The sequence below is a fragment of the Saimiri boliviensis genome, chromosome 6, assembly GCF_048565385.1.
Source record: "Saimiri boliviensis isolate mSaiBol1 chromosome 6, mSaiBol1.pri, whole genome shotgun sequence".
Taxonomy (NCBI): domain Eukaryota; kingdom Metazoa; phylum Chordata; class Mammalia; order Primates; family Cebidae; genus Saimiri; species Saimiri boliviensis.
In genome coordinates this window covers 61,526,979-61,552,801 of record NC_133454.1, presented here as the reverse complement: position 1 = coordinate 61,552,801, position 25,823 = coordinate 61,526,979, and the positions used below count along the sequence as shown (strand labels likewise).

General features: G+C 41.4%; 1 protein-coding gene across 2 annotated transcripts in view; it reads right to left on the bottom strand.

The window, feature by feature from the left end:
• The window catches only part of FAM118B (family with sequence similarity 118 member B), a 48,621-nt gene that overhangs the window by 20,265 nt on the left and 2,533 nt on the right, over positions 1–25,823 (bottom strand). For both annotated transcript variants that reach the window (XM_039470527.2, XM_039470526.2), the window contains exon 2: positions 3,033–3,125. In XM_039470527.2, coding sequence (XP_039326461.1) covers positions 3,033–3,118 — 86 coding nt within the window. In that variant the 5' untranslated portion in view covers positions 3,119–3,125. The remainder of the gene's footprint in view (positions 1–3,032; positions 3,126–25,823) is intronic.

Genomic DNA, 25,823 nt, shown 5'->3' with positions numbered 1-25,823 from the left:
TCTACATAGAGTCTGACCAAGCCCCTTATTTATGTACATACAGATTCTCCAATTAGTGTTTTTTTTTTTTTCAGACGGAATCTTGCTTTGTCACCCAGGCTGGAGTGCAGTGGCGCAATCGTGGCTCACTGCAACCTCCAACTCCAGGGTTCAAGTGATTCTCTTGCCGCAGAAACCCAAGTAGCTGGGACTACAGGCATGTGCCACCATGCCCAGCTATTTTTGTATTTTTAGTAGAGATGGGGTTTCACTATGGTGGCCAGGCTGGTCTCAAACTTCTGACCTTAACTGATCCACCTGCCTCGGCCTCCCAAAGTGGTGGAATTATAGGTGTGAGCTACCACGCCTGGCCTCTTCAATTGGCTTTTTAGTGTTTTCTCTTAAAAACGGGCAGACAGACAAGAGTCACCTCACATTTGAGGAAAGCTCCCAACATAACAGTTACATCAAACAAACTAGCAGGTAGAGAGGAATTTAAAGGAAATAAGAGACAGTACAGGAAAGAGAAAAAAAAAATAGAAAGAAACAATGATATCCTCACATAGATTTTTAAAAATTGGCCAGGTCGGGTGACTTATGCCTGTAATCCCAGCACTTTGGGAGGCCGAGGCAGGAAGATCACTTGAGGTCAGGAGTTTGAGACCAGCTTGGCCAACATGGTGAAACTCTGTCTCTACTTAAAAAAAAAATACAAAAATTAGCTAGGCGTGGAGGTGCACCCTTGTAATCCCAGCTACTCAGGAGGCTGAGGCAAAGGAATCACTTGAACCCAGGAGGCAGAGGTTGCAGTCAGCTGAGATCGCACCATTGCACTCCACCCTGGTGACAGAGCAAGACTCCATCTCAAAAAAAAAAAAAAAAAAAAATTGCATCTGTGAAACATAAAAAGAGTGCTATGAAAAACAAACAGGCAAACAAAAAGACTTCATGAATTAAAAATATAACAACAGAAATTTCTTAATCCACAAGATAAAACAGAGAAAACCTTAGAGAAAGCAAAATTTTAAAAAATGAGAAGGGAGAGAAAAATCAAGAAACATGTAAGACTTAATCCAAGAAGTCTAACATCTGAGTCACAAGAGTATTTTTAAAAATATGGAATAGAGAAAATATTGTAATGGAAAATATCAAATAAGTAATATAAGTCAACTTCTCCAAAGTGAAGGTACCAGTTGCCAGCTTTAAAGAGCTGTCCAGGGTCTAGATTCATATAAGAAGATATATCACTGTGAATTTCAGGTTACTGTGCATAAAATAATGATCCTTAAAAGTTTCTAATGGACCAAAAAAAAAAAAAAAAAAAAAAAAAAGGGAAAAAAGATCATATAATACAAAGAATTGGGAATCAGTACAGAGTGGCTATTTTGGCAGGAATATTTACATGTTAGCAGAGAATGAATGAGATACCAAAAATTCTATACTCAATCAAACCATCAAATAAATGTAAGTGTATGATAAAGACATTTTCAAATATGTCCAAAAAGTTTTCTCCTATGGATCTTTACTTAGGCAATGCAAGGCTATGCTTCAGAAAAATGAAGGTGTGCACCAAAAAAGAAGATAGGAGATCCAGCAAACAGAAGATGGATACAGGAGAGATGTAAAGGAAATTATCAGGATGATGGGAAAGGGAAATATCAAATATCAGCAATGCAACAGGCCTGGAGAACAAGCATCCAGAGTGGACTAGCGTCCAGAGGGAAGAATCCATGGCACAAACTAGCAGGTTACTGGTATGTTTCAATATAGCTAGGAGATTTATTCTTCTGTCAGAGCATTTGAGAATACACGGAAAGCAAGCAATCAAACAAACAAAAAGACAGTCTTTAACATCACAAGTGAAAAATATAGGCAACGAAGGAAATATAACCATTACACTTAGGCTCAGCTATGAATACTATTTATACAGTCATAATAATGTAAATATTAAAAGTGGATTGAACCAAACACTGTTACATAAACATACAAGGATATGGGGAGAGTGTGTGGAGTGGCAATACAGGGGGAGGAGTCATGAGAGCAAAGCGGTCCTTATATTCCCTATTTGAAAATCAATAAAACCAAAAAACTAAAAAGCAGCAAGATATATGTATATATATATATATATATATATATATATATATAATTTTAAAACATGGATGTCAACATTAGAAGAAACAGATAAAGTTGAAAGTGATTATCTCTGAGGAGGGATGGACTTTGAAATACTGAGTTTTAAAAATTATGTACCTGGCCGGGCACAGTGGCTCAAGCCTGTAATCCCAGCACTTTGGGAGGCCGAGGCGGGTGATCACGAGGTCAAGAGATCAAGACCATCCTGGTCAACATGGTGAAACTCCGTCTCTACTAAAATACAAAAAATTAACTGGGCATGGTGGCGCGTGCCTGTAATCCCAGTTACTCAGGAGTCTGAGGCAGGAGAATTGCCTGAACCCAGGAGGCGGAGGTTGCGGTGAGCCGAGATCGTGCCATTGCACTCCAGCCTGGGTAACAAGAGCAAAACTCCATCTCAAAAAAAAAAAAAAAAAAAAAAATTATGTACCTGTATTACCTTGATAAAAAATAAAAATGAGGCTGGGCGCGGTGGCTCACGCCTGTAATCCCAGCACTTTGGGAGGCCGAGGCGGGTGGATCACAAGGTCAAGAGATCGAGACCATCCTGGTCAACATGGTGAAACCCCGTCTCTACTAAAAATACAAAAAATTAGCTAGGCATGGTAGCGCGTGCCTGTAATCCCAGCTACTCAGGAGGCTGAGGCAGGAGAACTGCCTGAACCCAGGAGGCGGAGGTTGTGGTGAGCCGAGATCACGCCATTGCACTCCAGCCTGGGTAACAAGAGCGAAACTCTGTCTCAAAAAAATAAAATAAAATAAAAATTAAAAAAAAGAAATCCAAAACAAAAATAATTTAATTTTTTATATGAAGATCAATACTGATTAGTGAAAACAACTGATACAGAGGGTTGGCTATTTTTCTTTCTCTCCCACTAATGGTAATTTACTCTGTTCTCTGATTCCTTTCTCTTATTTACCTGGGCTTTTTGGTGGGGGGTACGCCATCATTGAAGAATCCAAAAATCTCGTCTATATCAGAGGCCTGGCTCCCTGTAGAAGCCATCCAGTTTCTAAAATAGATTAAACACCATGGACCACAATTAGATCTGTAAAGTATACCATTCAAAATAGCACATACATTAAACAATTTTAAAATGCTGCATACCCTTAAAGGTGTTTTGGAGGTGCCCCTACTTAGCAGAAATTTGTTAATTAATGAACAGTCCAAACAAGGAATTAAATTAGTCTAAAAGAAGTAACCTAGAAGTTACAGGACTTTGGTGCTCCATACTATTATCTTGCTTCTGTTTTTGAAGGCCTGCCCAAGTTCCCACCAAACAGTGTCAACTCAAGTCAATTACTGGCCATCACTTTGCAGAACTTAAGAAATAGCAGTTATTCGCCCATAAGATGAGTTTGTGGAAGGCTCAGGGGATAAAAACTACCCACAGATAAGTGTGTTAATAGTCCCCAATTATCCGCTTACTCTCAGCTGAAGAAATTATTGAGTTAAGAACAGAACAATCAATACTAATTTGCTGAATAACAGACATTCCCTGTTGTTGGATAATGGTGACCTCACAGCCAGTGGGGCATGTCTCTCTAAACATCAAGTGGACTTTAAATGAAGTCACTGTGATAACCGGTAAAGCTATTATCTGGCAAAGATGTATGAAAAATAGTCAATTACGTTCGGGTGCTGGAATAACTGGCAAAAGTAAATAATTACCATGGATTAGAATGAATACTATAAAGTTTTAATTACTCGAAACTTTAGCAAACTTGCTAAATCTAAAAACTGAATTTAAAAATAGCAATAATATTTTAAGCACACACACAATATAGAAGACAAGACATACTACCACCATCTGGGGTGTTTTAGTACATTCCATTGCCAACATACAAAACTGAATTACTAATAATTATTGGAAGTTTACTGTCTTATTAGAAAACCCTTTTCTTTCTTTCTTTCTTTCTTTCTTTCTTTCTTTTTTTTTTTTTGATACCAGGTCTTGCTCTGTTGTCCACGCTCAAGTACAATGGCACCTTCTTGGCTCACTGCAGCCTCGGCCTCCCAGGCTCAAGCGATTAACCTACCTCAGCCTCTCCAGTGTCTGGGACTACAGACACGCACTACCACATCTGGTGAAATTTTGTGTTTTTTGTAGAGAGGGGCTTTTGCCATGTTGTCCAGCTGGTCTCGAACTCCTGAGCTCAAGTAATCCTCCAGCCTTGGCCTCCCAAAATGTTGGGATTACAGGCATGAGCCACTGCACCCGGCCCAAAAAGCCTTTTCCTTTATTAAAACATTAAGTTATTTTTTGTGGTAAACAGAAGGCTCACTTCCTCACACCACAGTCCATCACACATAGTAGAATTCTTCTTTAATATCATAATCATAAGGAAAATAGAAATAATAAAATCACAGTAGTGAGTTAGGAAGTAGATCATCCTTCTAGTCAAATCTTTGATTCTGTTAGTGAGAAAGTTGGGGCTCAGAAGATTGATGAGTCACTTATCTCAGTAAATCTTGCCTTAATTCAATCATGTGGGATTTTTTTTGAGACAGAGTTTCACTCTTGCTGCCCAGGCTCAAGGCAATGGTGTGATCTCAGCTCAACACAACCTCCGCCTCCTGGGTTTAAGTGATTCTCCTGCCTCGGCCTCCCGAGTAGCTGGGATTACAGGAACATGCCACCATGCCCGGCTAATTTGTATCTTTAGTAGAGATGGGGTTTCTCCATATTGGTCAGGCTGGTCTCAAACTCTTGACCTCAGGTGATCTGCCCATCTCATCCTCCCAAAGTGTTGGGATTACAGGCGTGAGCCACCGCGCCTGGCTGGGATGTCTGTTAAAAGTACAAATATTCTTGAAAATAAAGTCAATTAATTAAAAAACAAGTTTGTTTCCAGGCTCTACTCCAAAACTACAGAATCAGAATCTCCAGAATCTTCAGAATCTTCCTTCAAATAGGAAACACCTAAATAAGATGCAAACTTAATTTTTCAACAATGCAACAATTTTGTTAAATGTAGGATGCACATGAGGTACAGTATACCATTAAGTCATCTTCCCTTAAGTGAATAACTTATTACAATCTAGCAACTTCCCAGTTTGCTTATACCAATAGCTAGGTTTTAACTGTCCTTAAAATATTTTTATAAAGTTTTCATTTATGTGAAGTCATTTCCTATTCTAAAGTCAATGCTCCAGATTGGCGAACTACTGAGAGAATGTGCTTACTTCTGCCACACACAGGACAACGCATCCGTTTGGGCGTATATATATTTTTAAGTACACAGGAAAAAACTGAGATGCATAAGTTCTTTTCTTAAACATGGTTCTATAAATCCATCATCTAAACAGATTACACCCAAGGAAAAACACTGTATTGAGAGAGATGAAAATAAAATGTAGAGGGAAATTAATGTTCATGAAGTTTTGAAGATGGACATCTTCAGAATTCAATGCTCAATTCATCTACTAAGCCAGTTTACAAACTCTTACTACACACCATGGACTATTTATAATTATTAACTCATTAATCTGCATAACCTTATGAAGCACTATTACTACCTTATTTTACAGACGAGAAAACCGAGGCACAGAAAGATTGGGTACTTAGTAGTGCTAGTATGCAAACCACGGCAACTCTGCCTCCCAAGTCCAAGTTCTTAACTACACTATTGCTAAACAGGAAGTGCTTATTGGAACATTTCAGATTTTAGATTTTTAGATTATGGATGCTCAACCGGTTAAGTATACTGCAAATATTCCAAAAAAACCATAAATCCAAAATACTTCTGGTCACAAGCATTTCAGATAAGGAATAATAAACCTGTATTAACTTTTCAGCCTTTAAAAAAAAAAAAACTTAAAGTCCAAAACTATTAACAAAGGAAGTGCCTGCATTCTAGAAGGCAGATTTACCTGAAATAGTCTGAAGTAATCCTTAATAGGTGCTTCTTAACTAGGCACTCCACTGACGCAATCTTGGCAGTCAACTACATTCAGAGGCTGGGAAAACTCTCTCCAGTGACAAACACTATTTGTTATGTATTTCTCACCATCACCTATCCACCAGAGCCTAGATTTGTTGTATCATTTTCTCCTGGAAATTATGTAAGTTCATTTTTGCTGATTTCTATTTCTGCCAGATGGTCAATTTATGATGTCTAGACCTGAATATTAAGCTTTCTGACTTCCTTCTTTAACAATCAACTTTTCTAAAGGCCCATTCCATCTCCTATTACTTTAAAAATTAAATATAGCCAATTACTTCTGACTCAGAATGTTCAGGGTCTTCTTATTCAGGTTCTGAATGAGAAGTACCTGAATATGCCTACATTATATCCAATCATATACTCATCCTGTTTTCTACCAGAGAAACATCTTTTCTTTAGCCTAAAGGCTGCCTCACGTGACACAATCTCACATGTATACCCCAGGGGCACAAAAGCATAAACTATATTTTGTTCCTTCTAGAGCACTGTTTTCAGGAAAAAAAAAAATCAATTTAACCCTAAGCAATATGCAATTATTGCTAAAGAGCTTCACAGTTAACTTCTTAACATGCATCAACTAGTTCACATTTTAATTTTTTTTTTAAGTAATCATGGTTTTCTTTTTTTCTTTTTCTTTTTTTTTTTTTTTTTAAAGACTAAGCCTCACTCTTGTCCACCAGGCTGGAATGCAACGACACAATCTTGGCTCACTGCAACCTATGCCTCCGGGGTTCAAGCGATTCTCCTGCCTCAGCCTCCTGAGTAGCTGGAATTACAGGCACCTGCCACCATGCCTGGCTAATTTTTGTATTTTTAATAGAGATGGGGTTTCACCAAGTTGGCCAGGCTGGTCTAGAACTGCTGACCTTGTGATCTGACCACCTCCGCCTCCTTGGCCTCCCAAAGTGTTGGGATTACAGGCGTGAGCCACCACTCCCAGCCGAGTTTTCATTTTTGTGGGACTTGCTATGCATAGCAGAAGTGGAAAATGTTTTTCTGCCACAAGAAAACAAAGTCAATTACCTGTGGCACTGTCTTCATTACTTCAATTACTGCTAAGCCACTGATAAATCCTTCGAGACCAATAGAGTACAGCAAAATAAAAGTCAGATACTTGGTAAAAGCTGAGAAAAGTAACAGTGATCTCATGAACAGAAATGCTAAGGCTGAAGTCTTCATATGAGATAGAACACTTGTATTTCGAAATCTGTCAGCTTGACAGGAAATAAAATGCTTGTATCTCTGGTGGATGGAAAAGGGAAAAAGGCAAATGTTCTAGAAAAAAAATCTTAAAAAAAACATGATAAAAGGACAAGAAAAAAGAACTGGTTATCCAAATGAAATTAAGTTTGTACACAGCAGAAGACCTGTGGACTTGGAAACATCAAAGAATCCCAGCAGCTCTTGTTTTCATAGCATCTTGGTGCTAAAAAGATAGCAAGAGCTGGGCTTTCCTTCACTGGAGAATCAGAGTGAGGCCTCCAAGCCCACCTTCCTCATTCTGAGCTAAGCTTCTCCTGTGTCTCCAGTGCATAGTCTTCAACTCAAACAAGTGACATGCCGGAAGGAGCTCAGAGTAATACACATGGGTATATTTACAGATGGAATTAATCACATGGAAGGAAAAATTCTAATTTAAAAGAATTTTGCCTGGAAATAAAAGATCTACAATTACCAGCTTGAGAAAGTGGTACGTTTCTTGCTGTAAAATGATCAGCTGTATTTACAGCAAGTTTCCACTACCCCCTTTTAAATAAAACAGTGACTGGAATAAACAATGGATTATTTATCTAGCATAAACACAGAAAAGGGTTAACTTCATTTCTTACGGGAAAAGAATCATCCTCTGACTTGAGAAGAAACCAAACCTCTCTAATTGTGGCTCTTGGACTAATTCCAACATATCTGAGTTTTTAGCAACTATCAGGTTTGGAAGGAAAGAAAAGATACTCAGTGTAAAGTACCACAAAAGAGTACTACTCAACAAGCTTTTCAATAATTAACAAATTAAATAAAATAGTAAATACTTTGGTTGGGTGGTTGATGAATTCAGTTCCATATGTACACTGCAGACTTTCCCATCAGTGGATAAAGCAAACAAGCTCACTGTTTCCTCCATCTCAGCACACAGAGAGACAGGAATCATGTCTAGCTGTGCCAGTATCTGAGTCCTCTGTGGATCCCAGGCTTGAAACATTTCCTCTATCTATGGTGAACTTGATCAGCTCCTACTTTTATCCCTTAGCATGCCTGACACCCTCTCCCTTCTGTCAGATAAGATCTATATCACACTCATTTCCTGAACATGTGCTTTAACAGAGTCACTGATGAAATGCCAGACTGATGCCACTTATTCTTGACATTTTACAAGCAAACAATGACCCCTATCTGAATAATGTAAGGAGAAGGACCTCACCAGAGGAAAGGCTTCTGAGAGACCTTAAGGGCTGAGAAGAATAACTCCAAATTCTAGAATGCCCTTTAACTTAAACCCCCAAATAAACCATACTAGTATTCCAGGTTCAAGAGCTTGGATGTTGGTTGTTATTTTCTATTATAAAGCTAAAGTAGTGCATATGTATAGATAGGGAACCAAAGTGTTTCAAGAAGAAACAATGAACGAATTAAAACCTAATTTGAATTAGAAGTCGGTGACTGGAGGTGATGATTTTACCGTGCAAAGAATGATAACTCCTTTCTTTGTCACTGCTTTTCCTCCTGTGCAGCTTCTGAGAAGGTATACCCTGAAGATAATGACACACGTTGCTAAGGAAGGAGACTTTAAAAATATCAAATATTTCCCAGAGATCAAGTAGTATGATCATACAAACAATTCCGTCAAAATGGCAGAAGTTATTCATTAAAAATGAAATCAAGTAACTCTTTAAAGGCAAGAAAAGTCTTTAAGGACTCTAGGGAATACTTAACAATTGAATTTCTACTATGAAAATAGTGTGGGTTAACTATGGGAAACACCCTCAGCTTACTTTTATGCCAACAGAGTAAACACAATATACTGTGAACAAATGCAGATTTTTCCAAGTCTGGAGCATTCCAGAAGATGCCACCATTACAAAGGATATTCTCTATGAGTTCAAATTTGACAAGTCTTAATGAAGGGAAGACTTTTCTGTCATAAAAATCAAAACAGGCTGGGACATGGTGGTGTGCGCCTATAATCCCAGCTACTCAGGAGGCCGAGGCAGGAGAATCGCTTGAACCTGGGAGGTGGAAGTTGCAGTGAGCTGAGACTGTACCACTGCACTCCAGCCTGGGTAACAGAGCAAGACTCTTCTCAAATAAATAACCTTGGAAGGCCAAGGCAGGAGGATCACTGGAGCTCAGGAGTTCGAGATCAGCCTGGCCAACATGGCAAAACACTGTCTCTACCAAAAATACAAAAATTAGCCAGGCATCGTGGCACACACCTGCAATCCCAGCTACTTGGAAGGCTGAGGCAGGAGAACTACTTGAACCGAGGAGGCAGAGGTTGCAGTGATCTGAGATTGCGCCACTGCACTCCATCCTGGGCGACAAAGCAAGACCCTGTCTTAAAAAAAAAAGAAAAAAAACAAAACTAAACTAAAATGCTTAGTAAGTATATCCCACTTAATTTTCACCCCTTTTCACTTCTTTGAGGATTTCTAACTTAAATAACACTGAAAATTGACAAGTTTTTTGGCTGGGTGCTATGGTTCAGGCCTATGATCCCAGCACTTGGGGTGGCCTAGGTGGGTAGATTGCTTGAGCTGAGGAGTTCAAGACCAGCTTGAGCAACATGGCAAAACCCTGTCTGTACCAAAAATACAAAAATTAGCCAGGTGTGGTAGTGGCATGCCTGTGGTTCCAGCTACTCAGGAGGCTGAGTTGGGAGGATCACTGGAGCCTGGGAAGTCAAGGCTGCAGTGCGCCATGATCATGCCACTGCACTCCAGCCTGGTGACAAGGTGAGAAGCCATCTTATAAATAAATAAATAACAAATTTTGAAAATTAAAAATTTTACGATTCAAAATCCTCTAGTGTAACAGAATGTCCATAGTGATTAAGTGAATTCACTTGGCTACACCAGGTGAAATGTCTTGGAGGTCCCCAGGCTGTGAGAATGGAATCCACAACCCATCAATAGCAAAACCAAGAACAGAAGGACATGAAAGATATGAAGTAGACCTGTGTCATGGTTTTTTTTTTTTTTGAGATAGAGTCTTGCTCTGTCGCCAGGCGCCAGGCTGGAGTGCAGTGGTGCAATCTCCGCTCACTGCAATCTCCGCCTCCTGGGTTCAGGCAATTCTCCTGCCTCAGCCTCCCGAGTAGCTGGGACTACAGGTGCGTGCCACCACGCCCAGCCAATTTTTGTATTTTTTTTTTTTAGTAGAGACGGGGTTTCACCATGTTGACCAGGATGGTCTCGATCTCTTGACTTCGTGATCCACCGACCTCGGCCTCCCAAAGTGCTGGGGTTACAGGCGTGAGCCACTGCGCCCGGCCTACAGTTATTTTTAGAATTAAAAGGAAAATAAATGTTTTACAACATTAAGAGATACAAAAAAAGTCAATCAAGTTCACTTTATTAATCATTACACAATTACTTTTGAGTTTACATTCAAGTGTACAATATTTTACACAGATATAATGGATTAAAAATAATTGAATAAACACCCATCATAGGTTCTTAATTATATATCAAACCCAGTTATCAGGGTACGAACTAAAGAGGAATTTAAGAATAAGCTTGGTTTGAGAGCATTCAATTTCTCTCTTTTGTCATTCAACAATGAATAATTTAAGTCTACTAAATGTTAGGTTTTTTAATTTTCTTTTGTTTTTTTTCTTGGACAAGGTCTCACATGATCACCCAGGCATGACCATGGCTGACTGCAGCCTCGACTACCAGGCTTGGTGATCCTCCCACCTCAGCCTCTCAGGTAGCTGGGACTACAGGTACATACCGCTATGCTCAGCTAATTTTTTTGTATTTTTTTTTTTTTTTTTTTTGTAGACACAGAGTTTTACCATGTTGTCCAGGTTGGTCTTGAACTCTCGGGCTCAAGTGACCCACCCATCTCAATCTCCCAAAGTGCTGCGGTTACAGGTGTGAACCACTGCACCTGGCCAATGCTAGGCTCTTGACCTTCCTATTTAGAATGGCGACAGAGCTGGAGGTTGGAAGAGGTAGTTGCATTTCCTTTTAAAGAAAAAGAGGGCAGACTAGTAGATCTGGGGGTGATACATGCAGTCCTGTCCGAAGGAAGGAGAGAAAGGACCTGTTAAATTTCTCAAGGGCCTCTCTAACTCACAGTGATACCAACTCATACCATTTTCCTTTTTGATTGTGAGAAGAATGTGGACTATTTTTTGCCTCAGAAAGTCAAAGATCCATGCTTCTGAACATTTTCTTCAGCATTTTTTTTTTTTTTTTTTTTGAGACAGAGTCTCACCTCTGTTGCCCAGGCTAGCGTGCAGTGGTGCAATCTTGGCTCACTGCAATCTCCAGCTCCTGGGTTCAAGCAATTCTCCTGCCTCAGCCTCCAGAGTAGCTGGTATTACAGGCATGTATCACGCAGCTACTTTTTGTATTTTTAGTAGAGATGGGGTTTCACCATGTTGGCCAGGTTGGTGTCGAACTCCTGACCTCAAATGATCTGCCCACCTTGGCCTCAAAAAGCGCTGGGATTACAGGTCTTTAGTAATCATACTTCATGCCAACCTCATGGAAAACTAAGCTGGAAACAATGAACAGCAACTCACAGAACAGGATTCACACTGATCAACCATGACAAATTGGGGAAGGAATCAATCGGAAGCTTAAGAAACTACAAAAGAATACTTTTAAAAAGGATATCTATAAAAAATAAAATTCAGAAACAACATGGGAAAGAATTAGCTGTGGGTAAGTATGACTGGAACCAACTCTAGTGATCTCACTGAAGAAACTGGATGTGGCTCTTCATAAAAAGTATTGTGCATCTGAAACAAAGACAATGCTGATGATCTACACCCATAGAATACATGTGATGCACACACAGCTTTGGCAATATTCTACTATAGTGGGCATTGATTAGGACCTTATGAATATAGTGTGCCAAATTTAAGATTGGAAACTTAGGGAACAAATGGAAAATTTCACTGCATCAAAGAACAGAAAACGTGGATTGCCAAATAAAAAACTGAAAAGGATTTGGTGCTACTGAGCTTCAAAGAAACAAGGGACCTGAGAAAAGCTGCCCTTAAAGGGCAGTTCTCCCTAAACCCGATCTTCATCCAGTCCCTGCCTCTCTTAGAGACAAGCACACTTGGCATCTTTGCCGTCCTCTGATGCAAGGTAGAGCCTTTGGGCTTCTAATCTGGAGATCTAAAAATTGGAATAGCAAAAGTCTTCAGTTTCTTATTCACATAAAAGAGACTTTGTTCAGCTGCCCTATAAACTGCATTTAAGGAACGTCTGTATTATTTCAGAATTACCTAATTTGAGTTAAGACATGAGTCTGGGTGTTTACAGGTTACCATCTGCAGAACATTCATGGGATGGAAGTTCTCTGCCTAATTATTCATTTGTTTTGACTTATGAACTTTTTGAAATTGACTGAGGAGAAACACATTCCTAGAAAGCCAAGATATTCTCACCTTCCCTCCCTCCAGCCACACTGGCCTCCACACTGTTCCTCAAACAGGTCTGGTACATCCCGACCTCAGGGCCGATGGTTCTTTCTGCCTGGAATGTTCTTTCTCTATGTATCTGCACAGGTTTCCATGCCTTTACTCAGATAGTACCTTCTCAGTGATGCTACTCTAACCGTCCTATTTAAAATTATACCCCCACCCTGTTAGCTGTTCTACTTTTTATTTCACAGCACATAGAAAAACATGAATTATGTTTATTAGTAGTATGACTCTAATTTTTTTGTTTTTATTTTTTTGAAACAGGATTGTGCTGTGTCACCTAGGCTGGAGCATGGTGGCATGATCATGGCTCACTGCAGCCTTCACCTCCACGGGGCTCAAGCAATCCTCCCATCTTAGCCTCCCAGTGCTACAGGTGCATGCCACCATACTGGGCTAATTTTTTTGTTTTTGTAGAGATGGGGTTTTCTTCATGTTGTTCAGGCTGGTCTTGAACACCTGGGCTCAAGAAATCCACCTGCCTCAGTCTCCCAAAGTGCTTGGATTAGAGGTGTGAGTCACTGGACCCGGCCCTAATTACATTTATTATTTGTTATCTGTCTCCTCCATTGGAATGTAAGCCACGCAAAGACAGGGATTCTTTGTTTAGTTTATGGATGTAGTCCAAGAGTACAGAACAGTGCCTGGTACGTAGTAGGCATTCAGATATTTATTTAACAAACTAACTCAAATGAAAGAACACCCTGTAACTGCTTTTAATAAGGACCATAAAAAGCCGTTTTAGTTTTTAAATGGAACAAATGGGAAAACTTTACACAAATAAATCAATATTGAGACTATCATTTTTCAGATATGCCAGTGGTCCCAACAGTGAATGTAATCTGATTCTAGAAGGCAGAGGAAAATTTCAGCTTAAGGTTCCCAGACCATTGTCTGACACCATAACATTTTATATATAAATCACTTTATAACTCGAGTCTCTGATGTCTACATTGTAAACTGATTTTTAAGCATTGATTCTTAGGGGAAAAACTATTTCTGGCAAATGATTCAAAGGCATCAGTATTTCGAGCTAAGAAATGAGTTTCTCTTATTTTACATATTAAATATATCTAAAATACTTTACAATTAGAGAAAAAAGACAAACTTATACAGCAGCAACAGAGATTTCAAAACACAAATTGGGTTAAGTCATGTTTTAAAACCATTCCATGGCTTCTCACTGTGTTTAATAATATTATACTTCTCATCGTGGCTACAAGACCTGGCGTACAATCCACAGGACATCCATCCAGTCCCTCCCTTACTCGCTGGGCTCTTGAGGCTCACAAGGCTCTTTCAGCAGCTTGAACATCGCCCCACCCTCCACCGCCAAGTTCCCGGCTTGCAGCCTCTCCTCAGAGCAGTATTCTGTAAGGGCCTCACCACACCCTCTTCCTTGGCATCTCAATTAAAATGTTACCATCTGTAGCCTGACTTTCCACTTACTTTACTACAAGTTCTTCATTTATACTTCGGTTCCTAGTTTGTATATCTCAGTACTTCCAATTATTGGCCTCTACCACACGAATAAAAGCCCTTCTAGAACGAGTATAGTGCCTAATTTATTTATCATCCTATCCCTATCCTGTAACATAGCTCCTGTTATACAGTAAGTATTTATATGGTGTAGAAAATGTTCAAATATTTGCTGATTGAATGAGTGTGTATCTGCCATTAATTAAAGTCTAAGGGATCAACTGATATTGATTGATTGATTGATTGAGATGGAGTTTCGCTCTTGTTGCCCAGGTTGGGGTGCAGTGGTGTGATCTCTGGGATTACAGGCATCCACAACTTAGCTGGCTAATTTTTGGTATTTTTAATAGAGATAGGGTTTCACCATGTTGGCCAAGCTGGTCTCGAACTCCTGACCTCAGGGGATCCGTCTGCCTTGGCCTCCCAAAGTGCTGGGATTCTGTGCCCAGCCAGGGATCAACTGATATTTCTAATTTCCTGAGCTGCAAAAATGAGGATGAATGGGTAAAGTTGCAGTATTTTCTTTTTTCTTTTTTTTTTTTGAGACGGAGTTTAGCTCTTGTTACCCAGGCTGGAGTGCAATGGCGCGATCTCGGCTCACCGCAACCTCCACCTTCTGGGTTCAGGCAATTCTCCTGCCTCAGCCTCCCGAGTAGCTGGGACTACAGGCACGCACCACCATGCCCAGCTAATTTTTGTATTTGTAGTAGAGACGGGGTTTCACCTTGTTGATCAGGATGGTCTCGATCTCTTGACCTCGTGATCCGCCCGCCTCGGCCTCCCAAAGTGCTGAGATTATAGGCGTGAGCCACTACGCCCGGCCCTGCAGTATTTTCTTATCCAAACAAATACCTTCTCTGGCTCACAGCCACCACTCACCTGTTTAAAGCTGTTTATCCCTAAATGGAAAGATTTTCACCTACTTCGGAGGAGTGTCTTTATCTTTTATTTAGTTTTAACCTTTCCAACAACAAGAAATCAGGATCACATAGGCCTTTTGTTGAAAGTCTACAGCTTTGCTTTATAAAACAAAGCTACAGGCACTTCAGTCTCAGCCTGCTTGCATTTGTAGCTTTTCTATGGCCTGGCCATGATTATACTCTCTACATGCTTGCAGAATTTTAAAATTCTACCATTTTCATGTTCAAATATCTGTTAAACATCAGGCACTGCAGTAAGAATATCAGTATTACTGCATCCAGTTCTCCTAAACCAAACACTACACAGCAGTGACAGTAAGCCAGGCGCTGTTTTCCACACTTCACAAACATTCACCCTTCTGTGAGGTAGACACTATTATCATCGCTTATCACAAACAGCATAAATAATGGAACAGAAGCACACAGATGTTAAGCAGCTTGTTAAAGGTCACACGACTATTACATACTAGACATGGAGTCAGTGTTCATGTTTTTAAGACACAAAACAATACTGTCTCACAAAAATGAACAAGGCGTGGGCCACACCCTTAGCAGTCTATACCTTTGGAGAAACAGAACTATAAACAAATCTTTATCACGTTTGTGCCAAGTTTAATATGCCTGTATGAGGTGCCAAGGGGATGTGCACCTGCGCTTGAGGAAGATCAAGGAAAGCTTTATGGGAGATAAATACCCTTATGGCAAAATTCAATGAAATTGTTGGTGTTTATCCTCCTCTGCCTTCTGGAAACACCGGACACTGAAATCCAACTCGTCTTTTCCTGGTTTCCCTCCCTACCAGTGGGAGGTCTTCCCTGTTTCCTGAATGCTAAGGATCCACAGGGCTCTATCCTCTATTCACTTCTCTTCCCACCCCATTATCCCTAGACCTTAAAATACCAACTAAATGCTAAGGACTCCCAAAATGTTACCTGCAGTTCAGATCTCAGTTGTGCTTCAGGCCCAGGAGATACCCATTTAAGTTTCAGTAAGGCAACCCTTCAATACTGAAGGGTACTTTCAGACTGTGTTTCAAACTTAAAAGCCAAAAAACAGTTCAACAACCTGCTCCTTATCCTAGGTTATACAGGTCTCTGAATAGTAGAAATGAGCTACGTGGTAATATTTATAGGCCATTATTTCTTTCTGTTTTAAGCACCAACATATGTATTTACTGATTTTGAAAAAACTATCATATACTTTAGAATAATGTATTTGGATCATTCCCAAACAAGAGAATATGAACTAAAGGGAAGAAAGTAAATCTGTAACCTTAAAATAAAATAGCATGATATTTAGCTGGGCGCGGTGGCTTACGCCTTTAATCTAAGCACTTTGGGAGTCCAAGGAGGGCGGATCACGAGGTCAGGAGTTCAAGACCAGCCTGGCCAAAATAGTGAAACCCTGTCTCTACTAAAAATACAAAAAATTAGCCACGTGTGGTGGTGGGTACCTGAAATCCCACCTGTTTGGAAGGCTAAGGCAGGAGAATTGCTTGAACCCGGGAGGTGGAGGTTGCAGTGAGCCGAGATTGCGCCATTGCACTCCAGCCTGGCAACAGTGTAAGGTTCCCATCTCAAAAGAAAAAAGAAAAAAGCCTGATATTCTTTTCAGGATATTCTTTTTTTCATAATGAAAATTAACGAAAAATTAATATTCTCTTTTTTTCTCTTTTTGAGTCTCATTCTGCCATACAGGCTGGAGTGCAGTGGCTTCATCTCAGCTCACTGCAGCCTCTACCTCCCAGGTTCAAATGATTCTTCTGTCTCAGCCTCCTGAGTAGCTGGGATTACAGGACCACACCACCATGTCTGGCTAATTTTTGCATTTTTAGTAGAGATGGGGTTTCACTATGTTAGCCAGACTGGTCTTGAACTCCTGGCCTCAAGTGATCTGCCTGCCTCGGCCTCTCAAAGTGGTGAGATTACAGGTGTGAGCCACTGTGCCCGGCCTACTATTCTCTTTGATCTGAAGGTGAACTGAGAGCTGAAAGAACTGTTTAGATCTGAAATAAGAATCTGAAAGCTCTTAAAACAACAACGACAACAACAACAAGGCATTATCTGTCACCGAAGCCATAAGAACAACTAGAAAGCCCAGGCTACTTAGGAGAAATAGCTCTAAAAACATTGTTTTGCTGAGCAGGTAGCATCAGCCTTTTTTGTTTGAGATAGTCTTCTTCTGTTGCCCAGGATGGAATGTGGTGGCACAATCACGGTTCACTGCAGAATCGAACTCTGGGGCTCAAGGGATCCTCCTATCTCAGCCTCCTGAGTAGCTGGGACTACAGGCTGGCTAATTTTAAAATTTTTTTTGTAGAGATGGGGTCTTGCTATGTTGTCCAGGCTGGTCTTGAACTCCAGGCCTCAAGCAATCCTCTTGCCCTGGCCTCCCAAAGTGTTGGGATCACAGGCATGGGCCGCCAAGCCCAGCCAAACATCAGTCTTAAAAAAAAAAAAAAAAAAAAAAAGTGGCCAGAGAAAACAATTGAGGGTATTTTAAAAAAAGAGAGAAAATGGGTTAGGGAGACTAAAAACATACTTTCATAAGGAAGTGAAAGAGGTCGGCGGAAGACCAAAGAGCAGGGGTCCCCAAACTACGGCCCGCCGGCCGCATGCAGCCCCCTGAGGCCATTTATCTGGCCCCCACCGCACTTCAGGAAGGGGCACCTCTTTCACTGGTGGTCAGTGACAGGAGCACAGTATGTGGCGGCACCGCAAAGTTTGGCATCACTCACGTACAGTCCTACTTCCGGTGACGCGGGACACACGCATCACGGCTCCGGAAGCGCGTCATATGATGCACATCCGGTCTGCAGCTGCAGCGCCCCACATCACCGGAAGCAGTGTGAAATAACAGCAGAAGTAGGAAGAAAGGCAAAGCACTATAACCATTACTACACAGTACAATGGCCCCCATACTCCCCCAAATGTACAACAACATAATGGCCCCTATAACCTCCCTTTGCCCAAACGTCTCCCCCAACGTTACTACACACCGTGTTTCCCCTATTATAAGACCCTGTCTTATATTAATTTTACCCCCAAAATTCGAGGGCTGTCTTATTTTTAGGAGGTGTCTTATAATAGGGTAAACATGCAGCAGTGGGCTTCCCACAGAAGAGGCCCACCGCTGCTGCAGATGTCCAGGACGCTGTATACACAGTGTCGCAGGCTGATCACCGCAATCCCTGTATACAGCACTGGAGGTGGTGCTGGGCCTGTGACACTGTATACCGCTGTCTGGGATAGTGGAGGCAGCAGCGCTGGCTGTGAAGGGTGTCACATCTTGCACAGTCCGGCCCTCCAACGGTCTGAGGGACAGTGAACTGGCCCCCTGTGTAAAAAGTTTGGGGACCCCTGCCAAAGAGGACTTTCAGGGAACAGCCAGAGAGCTGTCAGCCTGGGCCCAAGGGAGATAGGTGGACACTTCATTCAGGAAAAAGAGAGCACCTTTCCCCCAGATTTGAAAGTAGCAAATCACTGCAGGAAACATGTAAAGAACAATTATGCAGAAAGAGCAAAACGAAGCCCCCTTTCATCCAACGTGGAGCTAACCACTGCTGACATTAGGGTTTACGTGGAGAAAAGCAGTTTTTAAGAGGAACTGTGGGAATAAGTCTGAGCATCCTGGGTTCATGTTCATATCAATTCTAAAAACTTCATTCATTAGAGTTTGCCCCTGCTTTTCTTATTTATTTATTTTTTTTGAGACAGAGTCTCACTCCATCACCAGGCAGGAGTGCAGTGGCACGACCTCGGCTCACTGCAACCTCCACTTCCCAGGTTCAAGCAATTCTCCTGCCTCAGCCTCCCAAGTAGCTGGGACTACAGGCACGTGCCACCACGCCCAGCTAGTTTCTTTGGATTTTTAGTAGAGACAGGGTTTCACCATGTTGGCCAGGGTGGTCTCGATCTCTTGACCTCATGATCCACCTGCCCCTGCTTTTAAACCGTAAATCTTCTTTTTTTTTTTTTTTTTTTTGAGACGGAGTTTCACTCTTGTTACCCAGGCTGGAGTGCAATGGCGCGTTCTCGGCTCACCGCAACCTCCGCCTCCTGGGTTCAGGCAATTCTCCTGCCTCAGCCTCCTGAGTAGCTGGGATTACAGGCACGCGCCACCATGCCCAGCTAATTTTTTGTATTTTTAGTAGAGACAGGGTTTCACCATGTTGACCAGGATGGTCTCGATCTCTTGACCTCGTGATCCACCCGCCTCGGCCTCCCAAAGTGCTGGGATTACAGGCTTGAGCCACCGCGCCCGGCGTAAATCTTCTTATAATAAGCACCGTCCCTCCCCCTTTTTGGGGGGACAGAGTCTCGCTCTATCACCAGGCTGGAGTACAGTGGCATGATCTCAGGTCACTGCAACCTCTGCTTCCTGGGTTCAAGCGATCCTCCTGCCTCAACCTCCCAAGTAGCTGGGATTACAGGCATACACCACCACACCCAGCCCAGCTAATTTCTGTACTTTTAGTAGAGAAGGGGTTTCACCATATTGGTCAGGATGGTCTCAATCTCTTGACCTCGTGATCTGCCTGCCTCGGGCTTTCAAAGTGCTAGGATTACAGGCATGAGCCACTGCACCTGGCTAGCTCCTCCTTTTTTTAAAAAAAAAAAAAATATTCTTTCATTCAATGTCTTATTAAAATTAATTTTTAAAAAAATAGTCAAGCAGCTTGAGCTTAAGTTTTTTTTTTTTTTTTTTTTGAGACGGAGTTTCACTCTTGTTACCCAGGCTGGAGTGCAATGGTGCGATCTCGGCTCACCACAACCTCCGCCTCCTGGGTTCAGGCAATTCTCCTGCCTCAGCCTCCTGAGTAGCTGGGATTACAGGCATGCGCCACCATGCCCAGCTAATTTTTTGTATTTTTAGTAGAGACGGGGTTTCACCATGTTGACCGGGATGGTCTCGATCTCTTGACCTCGTGATCCACCCGCCTTGGCCTCCCAAAGTGCTGGGATTACAGGCTTGAGCCACTGCGCCCGGCCTTTTTTTTTTTTTTTTTTTTTTTTTTTTTTTTTTGACAGAGTTTCATTCTTGTTGCCCAGGCTGGAGTGCAGCGTGATCTCGGCTCATTGCAACCTTCACCTCCCAGGTTCAAGCGATTCTCCTGTCTCAGCCTCCCGAGTAACTGGGACTACAGGTGTGCACCTCCACACTGGGCTAACTTTGTATTTTTTGTAGTGACAGGATTTTTCCATGTTGGTCAGGCTGGTCTCAAACTCCTGACCTCAGATGATCCATACTCCTTGGCCTCCCAAAGTGCTGGGATTACCCATCTGAGGTTTTTTTTTTTTTTTTTTTTTTTAAAGTTAATTTTAATAAGTATAGTAGTGCCTGTTTTCCGAAGTAGAACAAAGAAAAAAGCAGTCTATTTCTAGTGTCTGGGGGTAGGGAGGCACTGGGGATGAGCAGGAATCTAGGAAGAGTCAAAGGAGGGTAGACACACCCCAGCCCCATGGACGAGACTTCTGTAGAGTCTGTAAAACTGCAGTGAAGTACTAAGCTCCGGTAACAGATCTCGGACCTGTTCCTTAGCAAGAAAGTTAAAAAGAGAGTGTTTCTTACACGCTCTTTTAATGTGACTTTTAAGGCATATAAACAATAGGGAGACCCTGCCTCTACAAAAATTAGAAAATTAGTCAGGTGTGGTGGGTGGCCACATGCCTGTGGTTCCAGCTACTTGGGAGGCTGAGGTGAGAGGATCGCTTGAACCCAGGGGGTCGAGGCTGCAATGAGTCATGATCATGCCCACTCTAGTCTGAGCAAAAGAGAGAGATCCTCTCTCTCTCAAAAATAAAATAAAATAAAATAAAATAAACAAGATAAATAAACAAGAGCTGAAGGATACACTTCTAAAAATAAATGAAGAAAACAAGAAATCTGTGCTTCTCCTTATGTGATATTACTGTGCTGCATTCCGTGACACTAAAAATATAAAACATGATAACTTCTGTTCTTAAATGTTTACTTCTTAATCTTTTTCCAAGTACCCTATTAAAATGGCAACAGTGGAGTTTTTCTTTTTTCAAGGTATAAAACCAAGAATGTGAGGTGCAGGAGAGAAGCATTCAATTTTTCAATGAATTTTTGTAGATGGAAAGCAAGCTTTAAATGCAGACCTTAAAATGTGGATTGGCATAGTCTATTAACTAATGCACAAATTCTCTTCCTGACCCCCTGCTAAGCCAGAGCACTATCTATTTTCATCTATTTTCTCCACTTCCAAATCCAGAGGTTTAGAGAAAAATGAGCTGAAATCTGAAATGGGTCTAGAGTAAAATACATCAACAGGAGCAAAGAAGAACTGAAAATACAGATTATGTCAAAAGATGCATACTAAAAGGTTCTCCAAGCCCCTATGGTTGTCCCAGCAACCAATGCATTGTCAGCTAAAGAAATACTGGCAAACACATACATTTGTACAAACATATACACAAAACCCATATATACCAATCACCCTATAGTAACGCCTACCACCCAACGAGACCCATCCTGGGAACTTCAAATCACAAAAAACGAAACAAAAATGAACAGTCACAATTATTAGACATTTGAAGAAATGCTATGACAAAAGAATTAATTTATTCTTTAAAGAAATTATTAAGCATCTGTTCATTGCCAGGCACTGTTTTAGAAGCTGGTATTAAAGAGGTTAACAGAACAAACAAAATCCCTGCCCTCACAGCATTTTTATTTTAGTGGTGAGGGTGACAAGTAAATAAATACGTGGGATGCTAGATGGTGGGAAATGCTCCTGGAGAGAAACAAAGCAGGGAAGTGAGATGGGGTTCTGTGCTTCTCAATCCAGCGCTCTCCTCACTGAGGTGACATTGAAACAAAGATCTGTGGATTCATCCAAAGTGAGGTGAGGGAGCAAGTCACTGGATATCGGAGGGCAGACATATCCAGACAGCGGCACAGTTGCCAAGGCCCACATCACCAGGAGGAAATGGAGCCCATGCAGAGGAAGAAAACCAAAACACTACAATGGGCCCTCAGAGCCCACCATATCCACATAACAAGAATGGATATTACAAAAAGGTATCAAGAAAAAATTAAAGATTGAGCGAAAAATCACAGTAATAGTATTTAAAAAATCCCGTAACGAGAGGACATGAATTTCCAGAATCAAACCGTACGTGAGAACTCAGCAAAACAGCTGAGTACAAACCCACACCATGCTGTTAATACACATCATACAACTGCAGAACACCTGGGATAGAGAACATCCTCAAAGCTTCCAGAAGAGGAGAAAACAAACCAAATACAGTCACATAAGAAGGATTTGAATCACCATGTCTCTAGAGCAAGTACAGACACCAGAATACAGTACAGCAGTGCCTTCAACATTCTGTGATAACATGATTTCCAATTTAGAATTACATAACTGCCAAACTATCAAACAAGTGTGTGGGCAAAACAAAGTCATTCAAATACTTCTTAGAAATAACTGGAGTATGTGCTTTGAAAAAAAAAAAAAATGACATAAGCCCGGGAATAGGAAGATACGGTTCCTGCACAGGAAAGGGCAGCTCCAGGAGGATCCCAGGGCAGCTGCTCTTGAGAGCAGCAGTAAAGGCAGGAGGAGGAGGAAGCAGGGCTCTGGTAAACAGACAGAGGTGATACATCTGAGCTCACAGAAAATGTTACTGGTAAGAATGTGGCAAATATATTGGAGCATTTGGGGAAAAATTAACAGCAGGTACTTGAAAACCACAGGTGAAGGCCAGCCTACACACCCGGAGGAACACACTGTAATAGATCATCTAGCTCAACAGTGAGCAGTATTTGACAAAGGTGCAAGTACATAAAAGCTCCCTGTTTTAGCAAAAAAATTACAATAGAACTATACTAGGGGGTAGAGGGCATAGAAAAATAGGAAAGTGGTGGGATGCAAGAGCTAAATACTAACGTATTGCAACAAGAAATCAACAGACCAAACATGAGGGGAAAACCAAGAAAGAATAACAAACCAACTATTTAGCAACAAGAAGACACAGCAGACCCTCAAAAAACATTGTTCGGTCTCGTTTTTTTCGTAGCATTAATGAGAAAACAAGTGCTGGCTGAGGTCACTGTCTGTGTGGGTTTTCTCCAGGTATGCTACTTTCCTCCCATGTCCCAAAGAGATGTGCCTATTAGGTAACCTAGTGTATCTATATAGTCCCTGTGTTTGTGTGTGCATGTACGCATACCTTATGGGATATATGGCATCCTGGCCAGGGCTGGCTCCTGCCTTGTGCTCTAAGCTGCCGGCATAGGCTCTAGCCACCTGTGAGCCTGAGCTGGAAAACGCATGAATGACTACAAATTACCATCAATAAAAATCTGCAAAGTCTATGGTAATCATCCAAACGCACAACAATCACTGATGTGGCACAAAAGCTCTCAGTGAACCTGCCCTATGGGCGATTGTTTTGGAACTGAGCATGGTGGTAGGAGATGCTTTCGACAATTTTCACTTTGTGCACATTTATTCCTTGATTTAACCCACCACCACGATGACTGCAGCAACTTACTGACTCACCAAAAAGTGGGTGAATATCTTACTTGTTTCAGTGTTTCGTATTAGAAATGTTTTGGTCTTTATTTAGAAGTTGGGTATGTTTTTGTGACCAGAAAAATGGCATAGAAACTATATGGTAAAACGGGTTTTGTTATATGGTGCTTTTTTTTTTTTTTTTTTTTTTTTTTTGAGACGGAGTTTCACCCTTGTTACCCAGGCTGGAGTGCAATGGCACGATCTCGGCTCACCGCAACCTCCGCCTCCTGGGCTCAGGCAATTCTGCCTGAGCCCCCTGAGTAGCTGGGATTACAGGCACATGCCACCATGCCCAGCTAATTTTTTGCACTTTTAGTAGAGACGGGGTTTCACCATGTTGACCAGGATGGTCTCGATCTCTCGACCTCGTGATCCACCCGCCTCGGCCTCCCAAAGTGCTGGGATTACAGGCTTGAGCCACCGCGCCCGGCATATGGTGCTTTAAGAATACTGATGATGTTGACAACTTACGTAAAGACAGGAAAAGAGGAAAATAATCGAGTGGTTGCCTCTAAAAAATGGGACTACGAGGTAGGAAGGGCAGAGAAATGGTTTTTGCTTTGTTTTGGTTTTTTGAGATGGAGTCTCACTTTGCTACCTAGGCTGGAGTGCAATGGTGGGATCTTGGCTCACTGCAACCTCCAGCTCCCTTGTTCAAGAGATTCTCCTACCTCAGCCTCCCAAACAGCTGGGATTACAGGCGCATGCCACCACGCCCGGCTAATTTTTGTATTTTTAGTAGAGAGAGGGTTTCACCATGTTGGCCAGGTTGGTCTCAAACTTCTGACCTCAGGCAATCCACCTGCCTCGGCCTCCCAAAGTGCTGGATTACAGGTGTGACCTATCAACCTGGCCTGAGAAACTTTTCACTGCAGCTGCAGCCTTGGCTTCCTGGGTTTAAGTGATCCTCCCCCCTCAACCTCAAGGGCAGCTAGGATCACAGGTGCGCCACCATGCCCAGCTAATTTTGTGATTTTCTGTAGAGAAGAGGTCCTGCTGTGTTACCCAGGCGATCTCAAACTCCTAGGCTCAAAAGATCCTCCCACCTAGGCCTTTCGAAGTGCTAGGATTAAGGTGTGAGCCACGTGCCCCACCCCATTTAGGAAACCTTAAGGTATATTCCAACACCACTCAAGGAAGTAACCTCCAAATATAAACATTAGCTCTGTAGCATAAAGTTAAATTCTGGGGACAAGAGAAGAATCCAGTTTCTTAGCGTCAATACTAAATGTATTTAAGATAAATCTGAAATAAATCCACAAATCAGGGCTGAAAGAGAAGTACTTAAGTATCGGTGGAAAATCTTCATAGACTAGCAACTTAGAGTTGCAAAGATCTTTTAAATGACAAAAAACTGAAGCCCAAATTATTTGTTCAAGTTCACAGCGGCTGAACTGGGACTAGTCTATACCTCTTGGCTCCTAATGACTACACTTTCCAGGACACCTCCTGAGAGTTCCTGCTAATTACCTCCCTTAATCTCTCTAAAACCATAAACAATGAAGTACTTCCTGCTCTTCAAGGAAACGTCATCACTGGTTAATCTGCAACTAGCAAATCACAGTTTGAGGAGGTGTAACTTAACTTTATGCCACTAATTAATCTTAAATTTGTGATAAGCACAAGTTCCTTTATTAGTCAGTCCTTGTTTATACCTGTGAAATACAAAGACAGCCTTTTTGTTCCTGCATAGACTGGGAAATATCTTTTTTAAAAAACTATCAAGTTCTTCTTTATATGGTTATTTTGGGGGCACATATTATGATAGATTAAAATCAATGTAAATAAGCCATGTTTGAACAGAGCTGTACTCTGCAAGAATGAAGAAATCACTAATAGAATTTTCTTTCTTGTTCTAAGAAAACAGTTTAGACAAGAGGAGTTCCCAACAAATGGACTGTGACATTGGCGCAGAAGTGAACTGATTAAAAAAGGACCAGCTGAATGAGGAAGTGGGAGGAGGCAACATAGAGATTTCAAAAACAAACAGTTTTTTGCAGTGGCAGTATGGCAGCCAATGAAGTTAATATGAGGGGTGATTATTGCTCTTTGAAAATTGAATTAAAAAAAAGACATGAAATTGTATAAATTCTTTATACTGAGAACAACTCTATTTTAAATCTCCAAGTGCCTAATCTCACAGGAGAAACATTAAGGA